The following is a 19,215-nucleotide window of genomic DNA, read 5'->3' as shown; positions in this document are numbered from 1 at the left end:
GCGGAGAAAACCTTTTGAATTTTAAACGCTTCTCCGAAAGCCCTAAAGGCGGGGCAGTCACGATTGGTATCGACACTCTTAGCTTTTTCCTTTTTCTCCGCTTGGTCTCTTCCCTCTGTACAATACACTCATCGACTATCTCCTCCATATTGCCCCACCTTTCTCCACCCTCCTCCGTTTTTCTCGAAGTAATATAGGAATTCCCGAGAGTCTTGCGTCTATTCGTGCTAAGTATCGTTTATTCGGCTAATTAAGCCGATATATCGACGAAAACACGCGAAAACGCGACTGCGTTTTCTGCGAGTCTGTCCATTTCTGCTAGACTAAATTTCTGACAGCGAAGAGAAATGTATCTTGATACGTGTGCGATAGAAGACACGTCGTGCAGAAATTCTCTCGGAATGTGCATCCCTTTCCTCGCAAGGATCTGCAAATGCAGATACTCGCGAGATCTTATAATTCTACATCTTTTCAAAGTTACGTATAAAATATGTATATCATTTATATATCATAATTATCTCTACAAATCGGGGGAAAAAAAATGTAATACACACAAAAAGAAATAATTTTTTATTTCAAAAAAATTTACGTGCCCAGCGAAAAACTTAAACAGAAATATGTAGAAATTATAACCGAAAATATTGAAAAGTATCCTGCGTTACATCGTAGGATTATCTTGCCATTCGGCAAGAAAATACCGAACGATACTCCTGGTTCGACCCCGAAGCTTCGTGTGATTAGCGAGCTAGAAATTAATTAACACTGCAGGCCGCCCTGCGTCATCGCGTAATTGCCAGCACCACGATGTGTTTGTTAGAGCATAAAGTACGGTAGGGCTGCCCTCCGGGGGTAGCGGCCAAGGGTAAACGCGAGGGTGACGGAAAGGAAGAAGGGGATCGGGGAGAGGGAAGGGAGAGGGCGATAGGGAAAAATCGATATAATCTTCCATCTGCTAATAATAGAGGCTTAGCGCGATCCATTCATCTGCGGTCGAACTCGCGCGAATCAGTCAGACACGTTTGTGTTTTCGCATTACATGCCGATTGAATTTGCGGTGTAATGGAATACCTCCGTACAACGGCTAATTATTGCTAACGTTTATTTTAATTGTTACGCTTGCATACGATAGCCGTAATAAAGAGAGAGAGAGAGAGAGAGAGAGAGAGAGAGAGAGAGAGAGAGAGAGAGAGAGAGAGAGAGAGAGAGAGAAATCGAAATAAATACATTAAAATTAAATGTTAATTCCAAAAAATGAAGAAAAATATTCCTTTCAATAATATATATATGTATATGTGTATGTGTATTATAATATCTGTTTAGTTGACGCAAAACTCAAACAAGAATCCATGTAGGAATAAAATTCTATCTCTCAAGGTATATTAAACTAAGTATCGGTATTCGGATGTTGACTATAGCTACGACGACTTATCAGCTTTTAGACGAAACTGATAACCATTAATAGAATATTTTTAACCCTCCACTTCGTCTCGGCAGCGTATGGAAGGTCGAGCATCCGTATCCTCATGCAATCATATTATGGACTTTTAACGGACAGAGATTAATAATCATAAAACGTTTATAATTTTAAAATATCAATAGTTTTACAAATTAATATTTCTGGGAAGGCTGATCATTCGAAGGCTGATTCAGATATCGATTGCGGAGAAAGAAAACTATTTTCGTATATAATGTATTCGTAAAAACGACTTATATAAATCTTTAATCGCTTTCGCTTCGAGTAATCGAATAGATAAATGTAACGTAAACGCGATTGTCACACAATCTTTTACAATCTTAACTACTTCCAGCTATCGGCGATATTAATCGAAAAATCGCGACGAAGAAAACGCGCGTTCGTCGCATGTCGACGACTAAATAAGTTACTGTCGAATGATAAGTGATTTTCACCATGAAGCACGACGTCTGGAATATTAATATCATCTGATTAACGATACGACTTATCCCAACTACGACGACGACAACGATGACGACGATGACACACTTGCACAACCATAAGCGAGTCCGCGAGAGGAAGTAATTTAGACGGAGTTAGAGCTCTTGGAGAACTTTCACGAGCTGTAGCTTCTAAAGTTCAATATCCGATAGATTGTTTATCATAAAAACGTTGACACCGAAACTGCGATACTTTAAAGCATTACTTTTACAACGTTTTCGAAGGTGAACATTTTTTTCTCGAAGCAGATCGATAAATATTACCAAACTTCCGACCGCAATTAATTGCAAGCAGCATTGCAAAATTAAAGAAAAAAAAAACTTAAACCTCGCATATTTTTTGTATTAAACACATTATTTTTTGAAATAAACCGCCAGAGTATAATGATTGGCGCGTAGAGGTTTTACACAGTGAAACCTTTACTCGCCAATCATTAACGTGTAACCGTATCGCGGCGTAAAATGCTGCGGAAGTATTTCAAGGCAATTGTAAAGATCTTTTTAATTTGCACGAAAGTGTAATGTAAACTACTAAGCATACCATTCTAGTATAAACACCATTCTATATATTTTTCGTATTAACGAAACAATTTCAAGGATATAACATTTAAAGGCTTCTTCAAAAGTCTTCATCTCAAAAGTGTATAAATATTATAAATCATCTTCATTCAATAATAAATTGTCAAGATACAATAGATTATTCGCATGTCGCGAGAGATAATTTCTAGATTATATAGAGTGCTTTCTTTATATCAAGTCTTCGAAAATGTTTCGAGCGTGGAAGATTAAAAGTGTACAACTTACTAGCTAAGCTATTTTTTATTCAGTAATGATACAAAGATCCTGAACGCGCCGCATGTTCGCGATGTCAGGAACTCAACGACGAGGCCCCTTGTTACGATTCCGATCACATTTTCCAGACATACGCGTCCCGCCGTGCCACCCTTCTTCCAACCGACCGCCCGCCCTCTCTTACGAGACTTCGGTGATCCGATCGATCGACCGTCGTCGTCATCCTCGTCGTCGGGCAGACAGGTGGCGGAAGAGGATATCGCGTGTCCCTTGGTCTCCGAAAAGGGCTTAATCCTAAGCATTCCAGCGCGAGGACTCGACAGGTCCGAGTCATTCGATTGGGAGATAATCGTGACGATAACAGAGAGAGCACGAAGGAGAAAAGAAGCCAGCCCGGTCCAGGACCAGTCTTCTTTCTCGAACTCACCGGACCGGATGCTGTATCCTCGAGGTGATTCTCTGATCGGAGTGTGCGGCCAAGTAACTGGGAAGGGAGGAGAAGAGGAGAAGGAGTCCGGAAAGCGAAAGAGAGAGAAAAAGAGAGAGAGAGAGAGAGAGAGAGAGAGAGAGAGAGAGAGAGAGAGCGAGAAAAGGCTCTTTAATTCGCGGTTGGTTCGACCCGGGGCTACGATTCCCGAGAGATTCGTTTGCATCGCGGAATTCGCCGGTATTTAAGCCCGAACGGGCTGCGAGATCGCGGCCATGATACCCTCCTCTCGATCTACCTACCTACCGTCGAATGACGGGAGAGCGGAGTGGAGCAGCACGAGGCAGAGACAAAAAGAGAAAGAGAAAACCGGTGGGGGAATCCGGAGGATGAGGCAATAGCAGTGGAGAGGATGAGGGAAGAGAAAGAGAACCGGTAGAAGGGAGAGGGAGAGAGAGAGAGAGAGAGAGAGAGAGAGAGAAAGAGAGAGTTACAAACGAGAGCCCGTCAGCCAAGCGCGAATTAATTCAACGCACAGCTCTTCCTCCCACCGTCTCTCTCCCACGACCTTCATCCACCCTGGTTCCTCAACCGATGCCGCCACCCTGCCGCTTCCCCCATAACTCTACCCTAGAAGGTACGAAGGATACAACGGAAGAAAGAGAAAGAGAGAGAAAAGAGAGGAAAAAAGAAAAGGGAGAGATAGAGAGAGAGAGAGATATCAAAGACGGCATCGAGTACGAGAATGAGACGGTGCAACAAGAAGATCAAACACGCGGAGAATCGAGGCACGATATAGGTGAGATGCCAACGTCGACCAGACACGAACAAAAAGAAACGTGACTATAGTAGTGATGATCCTTGAAAATAACATTGAAAGTGAGATCTAGCAGTCGCGTTATTCGAAAGGCGGAAACGCTTCTCTCGTCGTATGCGGACACTGCGCCGTCCCGGATCGCATTTAGGACATTCGCATTCTGCACTGCTATAACGTAACACAAGTAACGCCCAGGAAATATATTTATTTTAATGATTAATGCATTTATTTATTTATCACGACACCGCTACTGGCTAAATAATTATATCTTATTAATTTATCTTATAAATTTATTTTTATCGATACGTGATAAAAACTGGTAATAGATCATCAAATTTGTAGTTTGGATATAAAGTTGTGGATTTCAAGAAATGAAACAACATTTAGAGCAAAAAGTTATTTGAATTGGTTAATAATCAGGGAATACGATTAGTTATTAACAATGATCTCTGTATTGCGTTTATGATCTCTATGTGTTGCGTTTAATTTTGTCACATATTTTACATTTAAAATTAAGAGCGTTTATAAACATTAATCTCGATTGATACTTGTAACAAAAATGCAACGCAACAAAAAGTAATACTTTTATTAAAAAAAATATATTTGATTCACTATGGAATTGAAATTGTATCACATTTTTCTTGCACTTTTCTTCATTGCCTAACAGTTATTAATGCGATTCTATAAGAGAGAATAAGTAGAATTACCTCCCTCCCTCCCTCTCGAAAATCGAAATCGAAACTCGCGTTCGACGTCGCGATAGCATTCATTCGGAAAAGGCATTGAATAAGAGAAACGATGTGTTAATCGGCTCGTTTATAGTCACGTGCACGCCCATCGTCCGGCGGTGACGTTCGATTTGCATCGGCCACTTAACGGGTGTACATAATACATCTACGCCCGTCGGCGCCTTGCTCCGCTCATTGCCCCGTTTCGCCCTCTTGCCGTACGTACCTATCTACCTTACCCTCCACGGGCGAATCAGCTCGTCTCTGTTTTTCTCTCCCTGCGTGCTTTTTTCCCCTTATATTTCTCGTCCATCCCCGATCCCTTTTCTCCCGCCTTTTCTCCCCTTCAAGGCTACCCGCTCTTCGTTCCCCGCTTCGTCTCCCTCTAGATAACACGCACCCTCACTCACTCCGACCCTCGCACAAACGCCCTCACTCGAGAGAGCGTTTCCATCCTAGCGCGGCAGCGGTGGGTGGCGGCGACAGGGGGAGAAACGAGTCGTAGAGCCAAGGACGGGAGCGAGTATGTCGGAGGCCAGAGGGCAGGGTGAGAGAACCGGCAGCCCTACCTTAACAAGCAACAAGGGTGGAGAATTAATGAGAGAGGGCGCTCGGACGGACACTTGTGGCTACCGCCCAACCTCGGCTATCAAACCGAGGAGCTGCCGATCCATGGAAAACCCTCGAATTCAACCCGCCGTTGGCTTCTCTAGTAGATCAGGGGGAAAGATTTTTCCGCGCTCACGGCGCGAATTTCTCGTGAAACGATATAACGAATCGCCGACACGTGTACTCGCTGCTCGAGAGGAAGTTACGAGATTCGGCGCGACCCACGTTCCCATTCTCGCGCTTGTTTTTGAAATTTTAAAGAGAATTATTCGCCCACATACGCGACTGGATGCATTTTAAAATTTTTAAAAAGGTCGGTTCTCGCCATGTGCCACAAAGGGCGCATCGGAATATTCGTATGATATTACAGCGAATAAAGTTACAGTCAAATACGGGTGTTACCGAACCGCCGATTATTGTAACCAAATATTTTTTCATCTACAGCTGAAAATAATAAATTGCAAATATAAACGCGCAATCTTTTTGTAATCTTTTGGTAACTCGAAATGCGATACGCGTGTACATGTGATAATGAAATAATAGCATAATATACATAATATGTATCACATGTTATATACATATACAACTATTATAATATTAATTTAAAATAATGTAATAAAACTCGCTCCGCGTTTAAAGAGAGAGAGAGAGAGAGAGAGAGAGAGAGAGATTAAAGCGTTTAATAAAACATACTACAATGATAAATATTTCAGATGTACACAAATTTTCGAATATATTTTACGAACATTATTCGTTTTTTCTCAGGACAAAACGTCACTGTATATATATATTTTAGTATATAAAAATATATCAAACAACGAATAAAATTTGCTCCTCCACAGCGGCACCCGCGCGCCAACAATGTCGCGGCGCACAACGTGAATTTTAATTAAAGCAATTAAGCATACGTCCATAACTAGTCGCATTAACCAAAACGCCCGAGCCGACTCGACTCAAAAACGCGACGGCCGGCGATGTGTCACGCGAGTGCCAACGAAAGGGTGGACATCTGGCCTATCCTCTCGACCATCCTCCGTCCCCCTATCCTGCCGTCGACCCCATGCAAACCCCCACGCTAATTTCTACTTACCCGCATAGCGGCGGCCGTGCCTTTATTTTAATTAACACTCGGTAGATTAGTCACCCCCGGCGTGTCGCAACTGTTTTCGCGACCCTCCAACCCTCTCTGGCAAAATACCGAGAGTAAATTGCAACATTTCTTATATAAGTATGATTGGTTCACCACGTTTAGATTAACTGCAGTTTCCTTAGTAAAATATCAGATATTTTTGTATGTTCATATTTAAAAATTTTAAATATTTATATAACTTTTACGGTTCTAGATATCTTTATACAAGATTACGATAGTATTTACATCGGGAATATATTATATTAAACTAGATTAATTAAAATATTTCATTTTTTTACATAATATTTATAGTCGATAATCTTTTCGTGTAAACGTAAAAAAATAAAACTAATAATGTACGAGAAATTTCTTCATTTAAAATATAAAATCTATAATATTTATAATATTTGTAATATTTTATAATATTTTAGATCGAAAAGAGGACACGCGGCGCTAAAGAAGGAAAAGAAATCGAAACTAAGAGAAAAAGTATCAACGATGAGAGAGAAAAAGACGCAAAACTGGATGCCAATGCGAGAAACGGACGATAACGAGAACGCAACGTTTGGCGAGCTCGAGAATTCGCTCGTCTCGTGTCGTAAAAATCGAATGTTTCTACGAGACGCGTAGGCGAGAGAAGAAGATGGGAGAGAAGGGAAAGGGAGCTCAACGCGTTGGAGGTACCTTTACGTCCGTAGACGTGACTCCAACCGTCGGCGTTGCCGGCTGCGGAAATATATGGGGCCATAACGGTCGCGAGAAGCTCGAGCCGAGGAACTCAAGTAGCAGCTAGAGGAGGATGGAAGACGACGACGACGACGACGACGACGACGACGATAGGAGGATAGAAGTTCGAAACGAGGGAAACGAGACCGTTGCGGAGAACGTGAAGTTGAGCTTCATTGGCAAAAGTTGACACAAGAGAAAAAGAGATAGGATGAGAGAGTTATGGAAACGCCAGAGGAACGCGAGAACCGCCCGCAACGACGAAGGAAAAGAGAAGAGAGAACACAGCAGAAGAGGGCTGCTGAAGTGCAATGGAACATAGTATACCCGCCGTCGCCGTCTCACCGCTTGTCCGTTGACCCAACGGGACCCTCTCGGCTGGCTCCGCGACAATCCCTTCCTCTCCTCCTCGCGACCCTGTTATTTGCATACGCTGACCTCCTTTACCGATTTTTATGACCAAACAGAAGCTTGCCGCGGACACAAAATCTCATTCTAGTTCGACTTTTTTCGCGGTTCCGATCTTTCCGCGAGGAAGTCTATATATCGTCTACAGAAGCATCGGCTTCTGATATGATACTGACTTGAAAATGATGTAAAAATTCAAGATATATGCAATTGTCCCGTTTTCTCGATTGACCGGATTTGACCTTTGGCAAGAGATTCATAACGAGATTTTAAATGTATTATTACAAATTATATAAAAACTCATGTTATATATTTTTTTACATCACTAATCAATTCCTAATCAATTCTTACTCCCTTAAATTGAGTCAGTGGAAATTTCACTAATTAAAGCAGTGAAGAAATTTTATTGAAGATTAGTGAGTATTTTACTAATTTTCAATGAAAATACTCGTATCTTGTTCTTCTATCACTCATCCTTCACTGATTACGGCAATAAGATTTCATTGAAAAATCAGCGACTATCATTAATTGATTCTTCTTAATGAGATTTCACTGTATGTAACGCTATATTCATAATTGAAATCACTGAATCAATGATAATACATTGATTCCATTTAAGAGATTGAATATATAGACTCTAACAATGACGTTTAGATATCTAATAGCTACGATAAAAATTAAATCGCATTAATAATCCAAGTCGATCTATAAAACATTGAATGTTTTTTTTGCATAAAAAAGAACTGTTACATCTAAAAAAAAATTTTCAATTATGTCGTCAACCAATTAAAGAAATGTATCTAAGCAGAAATATATATACAATACTATAGATTATATATTTTCTACATACATTATATTGATCTGATCTCTCACCACATTGTCCATATTATTATAAAATTCGCAATTTTATCGAACGCGGCAGCCTCCCGGACTAATAATTTCGTCAGAGTACTTTACAGGCACATCAGCAGCTTCCATTTATCTGCGAAACGCGCGTGGCAGAATCAGCGAATGGCGAATGGTTTTACGTGTAGTAGAGAGAAGTCTCGTTCGGAATCAGGGCGAGTCGCCGGTGCACACTCATTGTCCCGAGCATGAACAATGAGTTACCGGCGCCTTTATCGTCGCGGCGCCGCAAGACGCTTCGTAACGAGATGGCGCGATGGGAATACGAGATTGTCGCGTGCGTTCTGTCCCCGTGTATCTGCGCGTGTGCGTATACGTGCGTGCGTGCGCGTCTACATACATATATGCACGCCCAAATGACACATACCATGGTGTCCTCTCGTCGTAGTCAGCTTTTTGGCAGTCGCGCGATACCTCATATTCGCCTCGTCGCCTCTTTGTCGCGGGGAAAATCGTCGTAAGCTGAATGCTCGCGATAATAAAGGACCCGTATGTACGTGTATACACGCGGTTAGACTCTATTGCTCCGCGTATCGTGCCATGCTCACGTGACAATACATTTATAACACGGCACACGCACGCGCGCGACGTGACGCTTTTATAGGCGCCTCTACGCATTTTCTCACCGTGTTCACCGTACGTTAAAGTATCACGCGGAAAAAGAATTTTGCAATAAAACTGTCGCTGCGCTATTGCATATCTAACGTGAAAGCAATCAAACTTCACTACTGTGTATAATCAATTATTTGATATTGCAAGAAAATCTGTTTGGTCGAAAGATAAAAATTGGTAAGTGAATTTGTTCGTGTAGACATCAATATTTGTTGCTAAAATAAATTTAATTTGCTGTTAAAACGAAATAACCCCTAACAAAATATATAGCAAATATATTTTGCTGTTGAAATGAAATAATTTCTTATCGTGCGCAAAATAATATTTTTTGTAGAATTAATAACATTTTTTTAACAAATAAAATTAATATTTTTCTATTATATATACAATAACTAACAAAATTTAGGATAATGTAAGAAAATGCAACATATTTTCTCTGTATATAAGTTACAATAAGCAGCAGCAGTTACTTATTAATTGGTGGTAATTAAGAAATTTTTATAAAATCTTGGTTTCATGTTTTATTTCAATAGAGAAAATTAAAATTATATACATTTAAAACGATATATCATAAATTATTCCATTTTTTTTTTTTAAGATTCGTACTAAAATAAAACGAATTTTTAATTTTAATTACGAATTTTTCAAATTTTTCTCCTGCTCTAAGATTTACTCTTTGTAGCTAAAATTTATATAGCTCTCAATATAACTCACAACGATTGATACCATTGAAATTATTGGTACTTAAGTTCGGTGAAAGCGTATCCACTTCCAAATCGTACAAATATCGCGCCATTAAAGGAGCATATAACGTATGCGCGTGATTTGCCGCAGCAACGATATCAAGGTGGCCGAGTTGGTGACGCCGATGCTGAAAAAGGCTAAGGTCGATTGTCATCGCGTGGAATTCGCGACCGCGTGTACGACAACGCACATTTTCCGCGATTATGTTCGCCGAGCTCATACGCGACGGCGTCTTCGACACGGCTTATTTCACCATCTTAACACCGTACTTTATGCATCTGAACGAGCGCAACATTTTGATGTATCCGTAGAAAAGAGAATGAGCGCGCGAGGGCCGCGTTCGACTGTTCTGGATAAACGCCAGGACTCGTCTAGGACGTGTCCGTACATCGAGCAGCTTGCTAATGCGCGGAGCCTCGGGCACGGTGCGCAAAATGAGCATATGCATATGCACCGCGGTGCATGCCGCTAAAAAAAAATGCACCGCATTCACGCGACCGCTAATCGAGAGCCGGATCCCGCGGCGAAAGGTCTAATACAAGCGTGGTATACGTAAAAAAAAAGTTATGTAAAATTTGCCGAAGGTCAAACAATCGCGTTACTCAATAATTTACGTGCCGCGCGATGATAGATGTACGTGTATAATGAGAGGAAAAAATGATTATTGACCTTATCCATCTTTAATGATAGGATGCAGTCCTCGCGAAGAGAATCGATCTCTCAGAATATTCTCGAAAGATGTGACAGACATGTGACATACAAGGAATACGTGGAAATGTTCCCAGAGAAAAGATGTATCGTTGCTTGGTGGAAAAATGTATACGGGTAAAAGTTTTCGCAAAATATCCACTGTGTGAAAAAGAGTCAAATAGTCAAATGGAAAAATATTTTGTATCGCGTTTTTCTTATTTTAAATTAAATACAACTCTTATAACTTATATTTAAAAATCAATGTAAATATGTTTCTATACATAAATCTAATTATTTTATTATTATATAGATTTAGACTGAACAGTGAAACAATAATAACAAGAGAATTTTATGCGAAGAGATAATTACTGTGAAATTTAGTATGACACGAAAATACAATATATTACGAGCGAAATCTTTTTCCAACATTATTATAATAAAAGATGAAGTGAAACTCACCGTAACGTTGCTCTGCACTAGATGATTCGGAATCCAGAAGACCTATAAGTAAAACGCAATTTATTAAAATTATTATAAAATTTAATTCAATTACGCGTATATTATGAAAAGGAAGCATCGTATCACGACATTCTTTAATGTGGGTGAAATAAATGGTAGATTTGATCGTTATACTATTATCGCCATACTATTTTTCACGATCTCCTTATTATAATATTTGCATGTTTAATAATAGAACTGATAAAAGCTCAATATCAGTTTTAACTAATTTCTAACTATTTAGCAATCTATAAAAATACCGGCTATTTTAAATATCAAACAGAATTAAAAATTAATATAAAATGGATAATAATAATAATGCACACAAGAATACTGCATAATTAATTATGCTCACCATCGTTTGCATCGGTATCGTCCCTCCAACTGCTGCTCCGATCCAGGCATTCGTCGCGCATTGATACGAATCGATTGAAAAAAAACGCGATTAATTACTGACGCGCACCATCAATTAACGCAATGCAGTCCGATCGCGCGACACGTACGCTCTTAACCTTTAACGCGTACAAGATACGTCGCGATATTTTCGCATACGATTACGTTTTATCACTTATTTTAATTAATAATATGTAAAACGGATCGCGATACATCTCACTCGACACTCCCGACTCCCGGCACTTTGGAACATCGTCACGGATCATGAAGACCGAGAAATACGCACATCGATTTATACAACGCGATGCCCGCATTTTCAGCTTACAACTGCACGATGTTTCACTCGATACTCCAGTACTGTAATAAATATTAAGATAATATAAGGAAGTTATGTGTGTAATATTAAATTCTCACGAAAGAAAATTAAAAATCCTATATTTTTTATAAACTTATCACAAAAATATATTCTCTTTTATTATATATTAAATATATATATATATTTTTTTTTTAGCAATTTTTAATAATATTAAAGATTTCTATATACGTATGTGCACACATATACAATATTATATATCCCCTGTATATATCTAAATTTATATGTACTATGTTTTTCTATCACGCGCACTGACAGATTTAAAAACTATTATGTGCTGTCATCTAATGATATATTATTCGAATTGCATGTTGCATGGAATCAATAATTTTAACATGTCGGTATAGTCGTTGCAACTTTAACACACGATGATTTTTACCGATATATGATACTATCGAATATATTTTTGCGTATATTATCCCATTGACTAATGATGGTACCATACTTATCGACACATGCCGTTAATGCGACGACTTTCTAAAATGGCACAATCGTAAAAATGGTAGAGGGCAAGAAATGAATATATTGAGAAATAAATTTCAAATATTAATAAAATTTATAAATTCTAAAAAATTCAACTGTAATTGTTTTTATGCAAATTTCCAAATATAAATATACCCTTTAAAACGTTGCGCTTAATGCGTAATATACACACGCGAATGATGTTATTGAGCCATATACAAAAATTTAATGTATTTTAATTCAGCGAAGCAAGTTTGTAAAAAAAAAAAAAAAAAAAATCATTTATATAAATTAATATTATGCAAAATTATATGTATTTTACGAATCATAACAATATACAGACGCGTCTCTCTCATCACAAAACTATATTCCTATTATTAATTTATTCTCTCTTTTTCTCGACCGTTTCTTTTTCAAATTTAGCAAAGGATCGCCATGATACAAGTATAACGATGCACACAAGTCATGCAAAATGTGCGATTGAAATAAAACTCACCGACAATACATATCGCTACGAGCTGTATTCTCTGGACAGGACATCGCAGTTTAATCGCGCTTTATGATATTCGTAAAACTAATATCGCGTTCCTTTTCCAAAATAACGAAAACGAATTTAATTTACACTCGCGAACCGACAAAGCTTCCACACTCTTCTTTGACCCGAGAAGAATTGCCGTTGCTCCGGTGTCGAGATTCAAAATATGGCGTACGGCGCGAAATTCACGCATCAGGTGACCCGCGTTGCGCAACGCGTCATCGTTACGTCACACTCCAATGAAGGTTATACGCCATTGTAGGTGTGCAGCGCGGGCTAACCTATATTCCTCGAACGATGCCAATTTAAAGGGCGACGATCTTGCAAATGTAACATGTCGACGTACGAATGCATTTATCCGATTGACAGACGTTGATACACGTTATCGCGAAAATGTTCGCCGATCCGTTGTCGCGATTCGCAGCACAAACTTGATATCTATTTTGAGTGGTTAACGCGATGCGTTAATCGTTTATTTATAACATCGCTGTGCCGCTTTTCCAGTTGTCGTTTACGAAGTCTACGCATTGTCGCATTTTAAAATGCGTTAAATTTTATTATTGAGATTTCGTTTTCTTTTGTCGTCGACAAATTATGGACGAGGTTTACTTTCATTTTTCGAATCAGCTCGAAACATTACAGGTAATTCAATTTTCTTCCGTATAAATAATCGCGTTTGCTCCCGTAATCGCGCGTGTATAATTTATATAATATTTTTATAATATGTGTATGTAGTAAAATTCTTTTGTTAGAATTTAAATATTTTGTCAAATAATTAATTGTTATCTGTTGTTTCCAAATTATATGTTATATTCATTATGTTGTTTTATTTGTAATTTTATACAAAAATTTTATGATTTTCTATTCTATATAGAAAAATAATGCATATTGTAAGTAATATATAATTATATGTATATATATTCCAATTTTTTTTTTTTTTTTAAGAAATATTTTAATGTTATATAAAATTTTGCTACTTTTAACTTAATATATGTGCAAATTATTTTGCATCAAATATAATTATTCATAGAAATCTCAATATACTACAAAAAAAAAATTTGGGGGAAGGTTCAAGCATCGGTAGCAGTTCAACAGGCACGGCAATCGTGTATGACATGGCTAGCTCAATTGCATCAGTTTATCCTGCAACTTTGTGACGAGCAATATACACAGCATGCCAAAGACATTGTGTTACATGTGGCTACTTCTGTACAAAGAGGCTGGCAACAAGTCCAATTTCAATATTACAATACTCAATGGAATACAGTAGATTTTTATCATCAATTAGGAACCATGTGGGCTAATAAAGGTAAGTTGAATATCAAAAAGATTTTTGACAAACTATATTTCTCTGTGTGCTACGCTTCGAAAATTAACTATTATCATAAATTTGTTTATGTTCTATTCAGTATCAAGAAGAGAAGCAATATACTGCTTAACAGGCATAGCAATTGGAACTGCAATAGGCTATTATATTGGTGTCAATTGGAAACCCTCTTCTTATCACATGCATCATATAAAAGCTATAGCTTGCTATCATTATTATGGTATCGAGGTATATCATATATATATATATATATCTAATTACAATTCTTTGATGTAATAATAATTTTTTTTTATTTGTCACAGGGTGTGTTCATGATAGATGATATGGAAATGCCAACGATCAAAAAATCGAACGACTTATTAATACAAGTTAAAGCTGCTTCGCTTAATGTTATCGATACAAAGATATGTTCTGGTTACTCTAGGATTTATAGAAGATTGCTTAATTCAGGGGTATGTATAAACCTTTTCAAAAATGTATTGATATCTTGCAACATAATATTGTTATAATGCACGAATATGCATATATATTATTTTGAAACAGAAAGAACTACCTGTAACTTTAGGGAGAGATTGCGCAGGAGTGATAGTTGACATTGGACAGGGCGTTACCAACTTTGATATTGGAGATGAAGTATTCGTAGCTGTACCATCGTGGGCTTCTGGCACGATAGCAGAATATATAATCGTTCCAGAAACGCAAGTAGCAAGACGGCCTAAATCTTGTAGCTTTGAAGCATCTGCCAGCTTACCATACAATGGTTGCTTGGCATGGGATGCTCTAGTTAATAGATCTGTTATTAAAGAAGGCAATGCCAAAGGAAAGCGGTAATGCTGTTTACTACTGTTTCCAATCTTCTAAACTCTTGTGCCCATAATGTCAATAATATTATTATTACAGAGTTCTCATTTATGGCGGAAGTACTCCAATTGGTTGTATTTTAACGCAATTGATTAAGTTATGGGGCGGATATGTAGTGACCACATGCAGAATAGATGCACGTCTATTCCTAGAACCTGTAATGAAAGCGTTAGGTGCCGATGAAGTTATAATAGTAAATGAAACCGATATTGAGAAAGAATTACAATTGCACGATAAGTATGTAGAATTAAATACTTATTTATTATGTATAAACTTATATAGTGAAATGATCGAAATAATATATAGCAGCATTTTTCAATTATGGTGTACTTCTTTCATTACAGATACGATGCAATTTTTTATACTGATAATCAACCCTTTCAAGAACATATTTTAAAGAGATTCTTACTGCCACATGGTTCCTATGTATCTACTATTCCCGAACAATTAAGATCGGATTCGTTGGGATTTATTTGTGGAAGTATATTTGCTGGATGTGTTAGGGTAAAATTATTAGTTCAGGTATGTTTCAGTTAAGATGTTCGCGATGTTGAAACCGGATTGTATTACTGACTGGTACTTTATATTATAGTACATGTTCGGATTCAACATGCATCAATGGAAGGAGGGCGCAAAATTAAATGTTGCATATTTACGAGCTTTATGCGAGTTGACTGATGCGAATCAATTGCAAACAGTTGTAGATAAAGTGTATGCGCCATACAATATTGAGCGAGCCCTGCTTCATGTTTTAGACCCAAATTCTATCGGTAGTACGATTATTACGTTTCAGTGACATTTCATTGGCATTATTAGAAAAAAAATTGATTCCATGATTACCTCTTTTGTTTATAATATTAGTATATAATTTTGGTGTGTAAACCATCAAACATTATTAATGGAAATTTACATTATTGCAAGTTGAAAATGGTAGTCATAAAACTTGGTGCTAAAATAAAGACTGACAACATAATATAATTAATAAACCAGAACATAAAATGTTAATATATACTTTACATTTTTCTAAATTCTTCCTAAATCAAGTTATGTCAACGTAAAAGAGAAAATATGTAATAAATAATTGCATGCGAAAATTTAAATAATGTTTGTAAAAATTTTTATAGAAGTACATGCGAAAAATTATTATTAAATGTTTAACGTATTGGAGTTTATAATATGTAAGGATATATATTATTGTATATGAATATTGTACTTGATATATTTTACGAAATAAACAAAAAAAATGATCCATGCTATTATGTTATCAACTAAAATTATACAATTTGTTTAGAAATTTAGAAAAATAAATGTGAATATGTCATAGCAGAATAAAAATTCGAAATGTCTTATAAATAACATATAAATATACAATTTTAATGTTGTACCTGTTCATGATATTTATATTATTTTCATTTTGCTTTCCCGCGGAATTTACTGTTACCTGCTGCTTTTGCCTTTTTAGCCGGTAACTTTTTTTCTTCTATCTGTAATAATATACAAAGAGAATATTTCATTTAAATATTCATGTAAATTAAAATACGAGTATTAATTAGATGGGAATTAAATATATTCGTTTAAAAAATATTTCACCTTCCGCTTCGGTATCGGGGTACTCGGTAAAACTTTGAAGAATGAATCCAGTCTGCCTTGTGTGGATGTATTTCGAGCTTTGTGAAGTTTCTTAGCTCCATTTCTGACACGTTCCTGATTAAATTGCTTATCACCGCATAAAAACTTTACCAGACCTTCTTCATCTGGTTCAGACCATTTTAACTAGCAAAATAAATTATATTTAATATGTATGGTTTAAACAGAGAAAAGAAATTTATTTTAGAAAATTATTATCAAAAGTTACTTGGATATCTTCTGCATTCATTACTTCCGGTTCTTGAAATAATAGTCTTGCATCTTTGTAATTCCAATTTTCTGGCACAGGGTATTTTTTAATGTCTATATTTTCAATAATTTTGTCAAGAGACCTAAAATTTTTTATCAACTCCATTGCCCTTTTTGGACCAATGCCTTTAATACTCCCAGTATAATCACAACCCAACATAATACAGAGATCAATAAACTGTAAATTATATTATTTCAGAATAGTTGATAAAGTAACATTTATTGTAAAGTAAAAACAAAAGACACATACCTCATCATGATTCAACTCTAAATCTGTAAGAACCTTATCCAAATGAATCTCTTGAACAGGTAATTTTCTAGCTTCGCTGAGAGTTAAACGTCGAAGTAGCACATTGCAGCCAAAGGTGAGTGCATCCATATCTTCTGTAGCAGTGGCAAAGACTTTACCAGCTTTCACTAAAGCAGCACATTGCGCTTCAGCCTCGCAAGGAGCCTATATAGAAAATATCTGTTAGTAAGAAAAAGAAGAGACTACATATGCTTTCATACAAATGTTTACATCAATATAGGGTATGCCCATTAATTGGAGTAATTGTTTAGCTTCCTCAGCGTGATCTTTTGTAACTTTAACCAATCTTCTGCTAAATTTGTCTATAGCCTCCACATTTCCTTTAATAAAAGACATCTGTTATTAAAGTCTTGTACAATTTTTTTTTATAGAATGTAGAGTATAAATTTTTTTTTTTAAGATAATAAAAAAATATAAAATGTTATTACCATCTTCTTCAGCAGCTTGTAAAAGTTTTTGTGCTTCATCTCTCCTCTCAGCCCGTTTAGCTAATTCTCCGCTTTTTAAGTTTGGTGGTTTTCCATCAAATACATATACAGGTTTTATCCCTTGCTCTACTAAACGTATGGTCCGATAAAATGTGCCCATTAAATGGCTATACAACAAAATTTATTACTAATTAGTCTTTCTTTATAATTTATTTTATAAAAACTTAATATTATCTATAATATTATAATATAGATAAGAAATATATACCTGGTTGTTTCACCATCTACAGTAGTGAGCTGAGCTCCTTCGCTGCGCACAGCTATGAGAAATTGATATAAACACATTGAGGCATCAACAGCTATTTTACGACCTGAAACACGAAACCAGAAATTAGTAATATATGAACATTAATAATAAAACACTACTAATTCAGAATGTGAAATACATATTATAAATGTGTATAAATGTTTATGTAGATTTAAAAACTTGTTAATTTTTTTTGGTTAAATATGAAATCTCAAACACACACAGAGATACACAACAATTACATACCAAAATAATGCTTCAATTCTCGCTCTTTGATAGCTCCCGGAGCTATATCTGCTATAAGCTTCGATAAGCCTAAAATACCCATATTGGCGAAATATTTATTACACGTAAAAAAAATTGACAAGTCGTTATACGGCCGACATTTTCTAACAGGCAAACACGTTTCTGACGTTTCCCGCCAATTTGTCTAATAGTATTCCACTGTCATCTATTCCAAAGGAAGAGAACTAACTTGTTTCGGCGAGTAAAAGGTTTTGCTGATAAGTGCTAGGCCCGGAGATAATAGAAGATCGATGACATTACCGGCCGTTTTGATTGCATTGAAGATAATACACGGCGTTATTTAATTCATGTGATTGTGTTATTTCATCCAGCTATTTTGTTTTATTATTGAAAATATATAGATCTTTAAATCGTAAATATCTCAAGAACAAAATAAAGATTTTATTGTACCAAAATATTGTATTAAAAGTAGATGAGATAAATTGATTGAACAAAATAGTTCAGGAATTGCGACAAAAATCATCTCTTATAAATCAAGAACTCAGCATAACGTGTCCTAAGGAACATGAAGAACTCTTCTTCTTCTTCTTCTTTATTTTGTTGGCAAGGAACAGATCACATTACTGATGTTCATGCTGCCAGATTGCCATCTTGTCTCAGAGTTCAAGGAGGGGGAAAGCGTGCTAATATAGGTATTGGATAGGATAATATATGATAAATCAATATAGGCATTCTATAGGATATAATGTGTGAAAATCTCTTTTTGAGGCAAATGGGACCCGACCGGAATCGAACCTGGAATCTTTCGATTACCAGCCTGCGACTCTACGCATCGCCCCCAACATGAAGAACTCGAAGAAAAATGTAGTACATTGCAGCAAAAATTTAGAGATACGATAGAGAAATTAAATTTAAATTTAGGAGAAATTGTTGTGCACGAACGAGCGGAAATGGCTGATAAAAGAGAGGAAGAACATATGTTGAGGCAAGCGGAATGAAGTAACGATTTCGTTTTTAACGAGAGTTTTTAAAAGAGAG

At 36.7% G+C, this 19,215-nt stretch overlaps 2 protein-coding genes across 2 annotated transcripts; one reads left to right on the top strand and one right to left on the bottom strand.

Annotated features, from left to right (window-relative positions):
* Positions 1–13,053: 13,053 nt before the first annotated feature.
* Positions 13,054–16,189, top strand: LOC138939320 (reticulon-4-interacting protein 1 homolog, mitochondrial). Its single transcript, XM_070306991.1, has 8 exons — positions 13,054–13,444; positions 13,871–14,111; positions 14,212–14,357; positions 14,432–14,581; positions 14,673–14,956; positions 15,030–15,227; positions 15,335–15,512; positions 15,583–16,189. The coding sequence occupies exons 1-8, from the start codon at positions 13,397–13,399 to the stop codon at positions 15,784–15,786; spliced, it is 1,449 nt and encodes a 482-aa protein (XP_070163092.1). The 5' UTR covers positions 13,054–13,396; the 3' UTR covers positions 15,787–16,189.
* On the bottom strand, positions 16,105–18,309 carry Fen1 (flap endonuclease 1). Its single transcript, XM_070306992.1, has 8 exons — positions 18,178–18,309; positions 17,893–17,995; positions 17,625–17,791; positions 17,407–17,516; positions 17,137–17,340; positions 16,846–17,064; positions 16,581–16,763; positions 16,105–16,474 (listed from the first exon to the last, which is right to left on the bottom strand). Exons 1-8 carry the CDS (start codon positions 18,257–18,259, stop codon positions 16,400–16,402), a joined length of 1,143 nt encoding a protein of 380 aa, XP_070163093.1. The 5' UTR covers positions 18,260–18,309; the 3' UTR covers positions 16,105–16,399.
* Between the last annotated feature and the right edge of the window lie 906 nt (positions 18,310–19,215).

The sequence above is a fragment of the Polyergus mexicanus genome, unplaced genomic scaffold (assembly GCF_030449975.1).
Source record: "Polyergus mexicanus isolate NDT 795.1 unplaced genomic scaffold, iyPolMexi1.0 SCAF_14, whole genome shotgun sequence".
Taxonomy (NCBI): Eukaryota; Metazoa; Arthropoda; class Insecta; order Hymenoptera; family Formicidae; genus Polyergus; species Polyergus mexicanus.
The sequence above is the reverse complement of the archived record's forward strand: the minus strand, read 5'-3'. Positions and strand labels throughout refer to the sequence as shown.

What these genes read in the sequence shown, in the direction of transcription:
- LOC138939320 (XM_070306991.1), top strand. Translation starts at nt 13,397, where the DNA reads ATGGACGAGGTTTACTTTCATTTTTCGAATCAGCTCGAAACATTACAG. An exon ending in GAAGATTGCTTAATTCAGGG is followed by an intron (nt 14,582 to 14,672) that starts GTATGTATAAAC and finishes ATTTTGAAACAG; the next exon opens with AAAGAACTACCTGTAACTTT. An exon ending in GGGTAAAATTATTAGTTCAG is followed by an intron (nt 15,513 to 15,582) that starts GTATGTTTCAGT and finishes TTTATATTATAG; the next exon opens with TACATGTTCGGATTCAACAT.
- Fen1 (XM_070306992.1), bottom strand. Translation starts at nt 18,259, where the DNA reads ATGGGTATTTTAGGCTTATCGAAGCTTATAGCAGATATAGCTCCGGGA. An exon ending in GTAGATGGTGAAACAACCAG is followed by an intron (nt 17,792 to 17,892) that starts GTATATATTTCT and finishes TTTGTTGTATAG; the next exon opens with CCATTTAATGGGCACATTTT. An exon ending in ACAAGCTGCTGAAGAAGATG is followed by an intron (nt 17,517 to 17,624) that starts GTAATAACATTT and finishes CTTTTATTAAAG; the next exon opens with GAAATGTGGAGGCTATAGAC.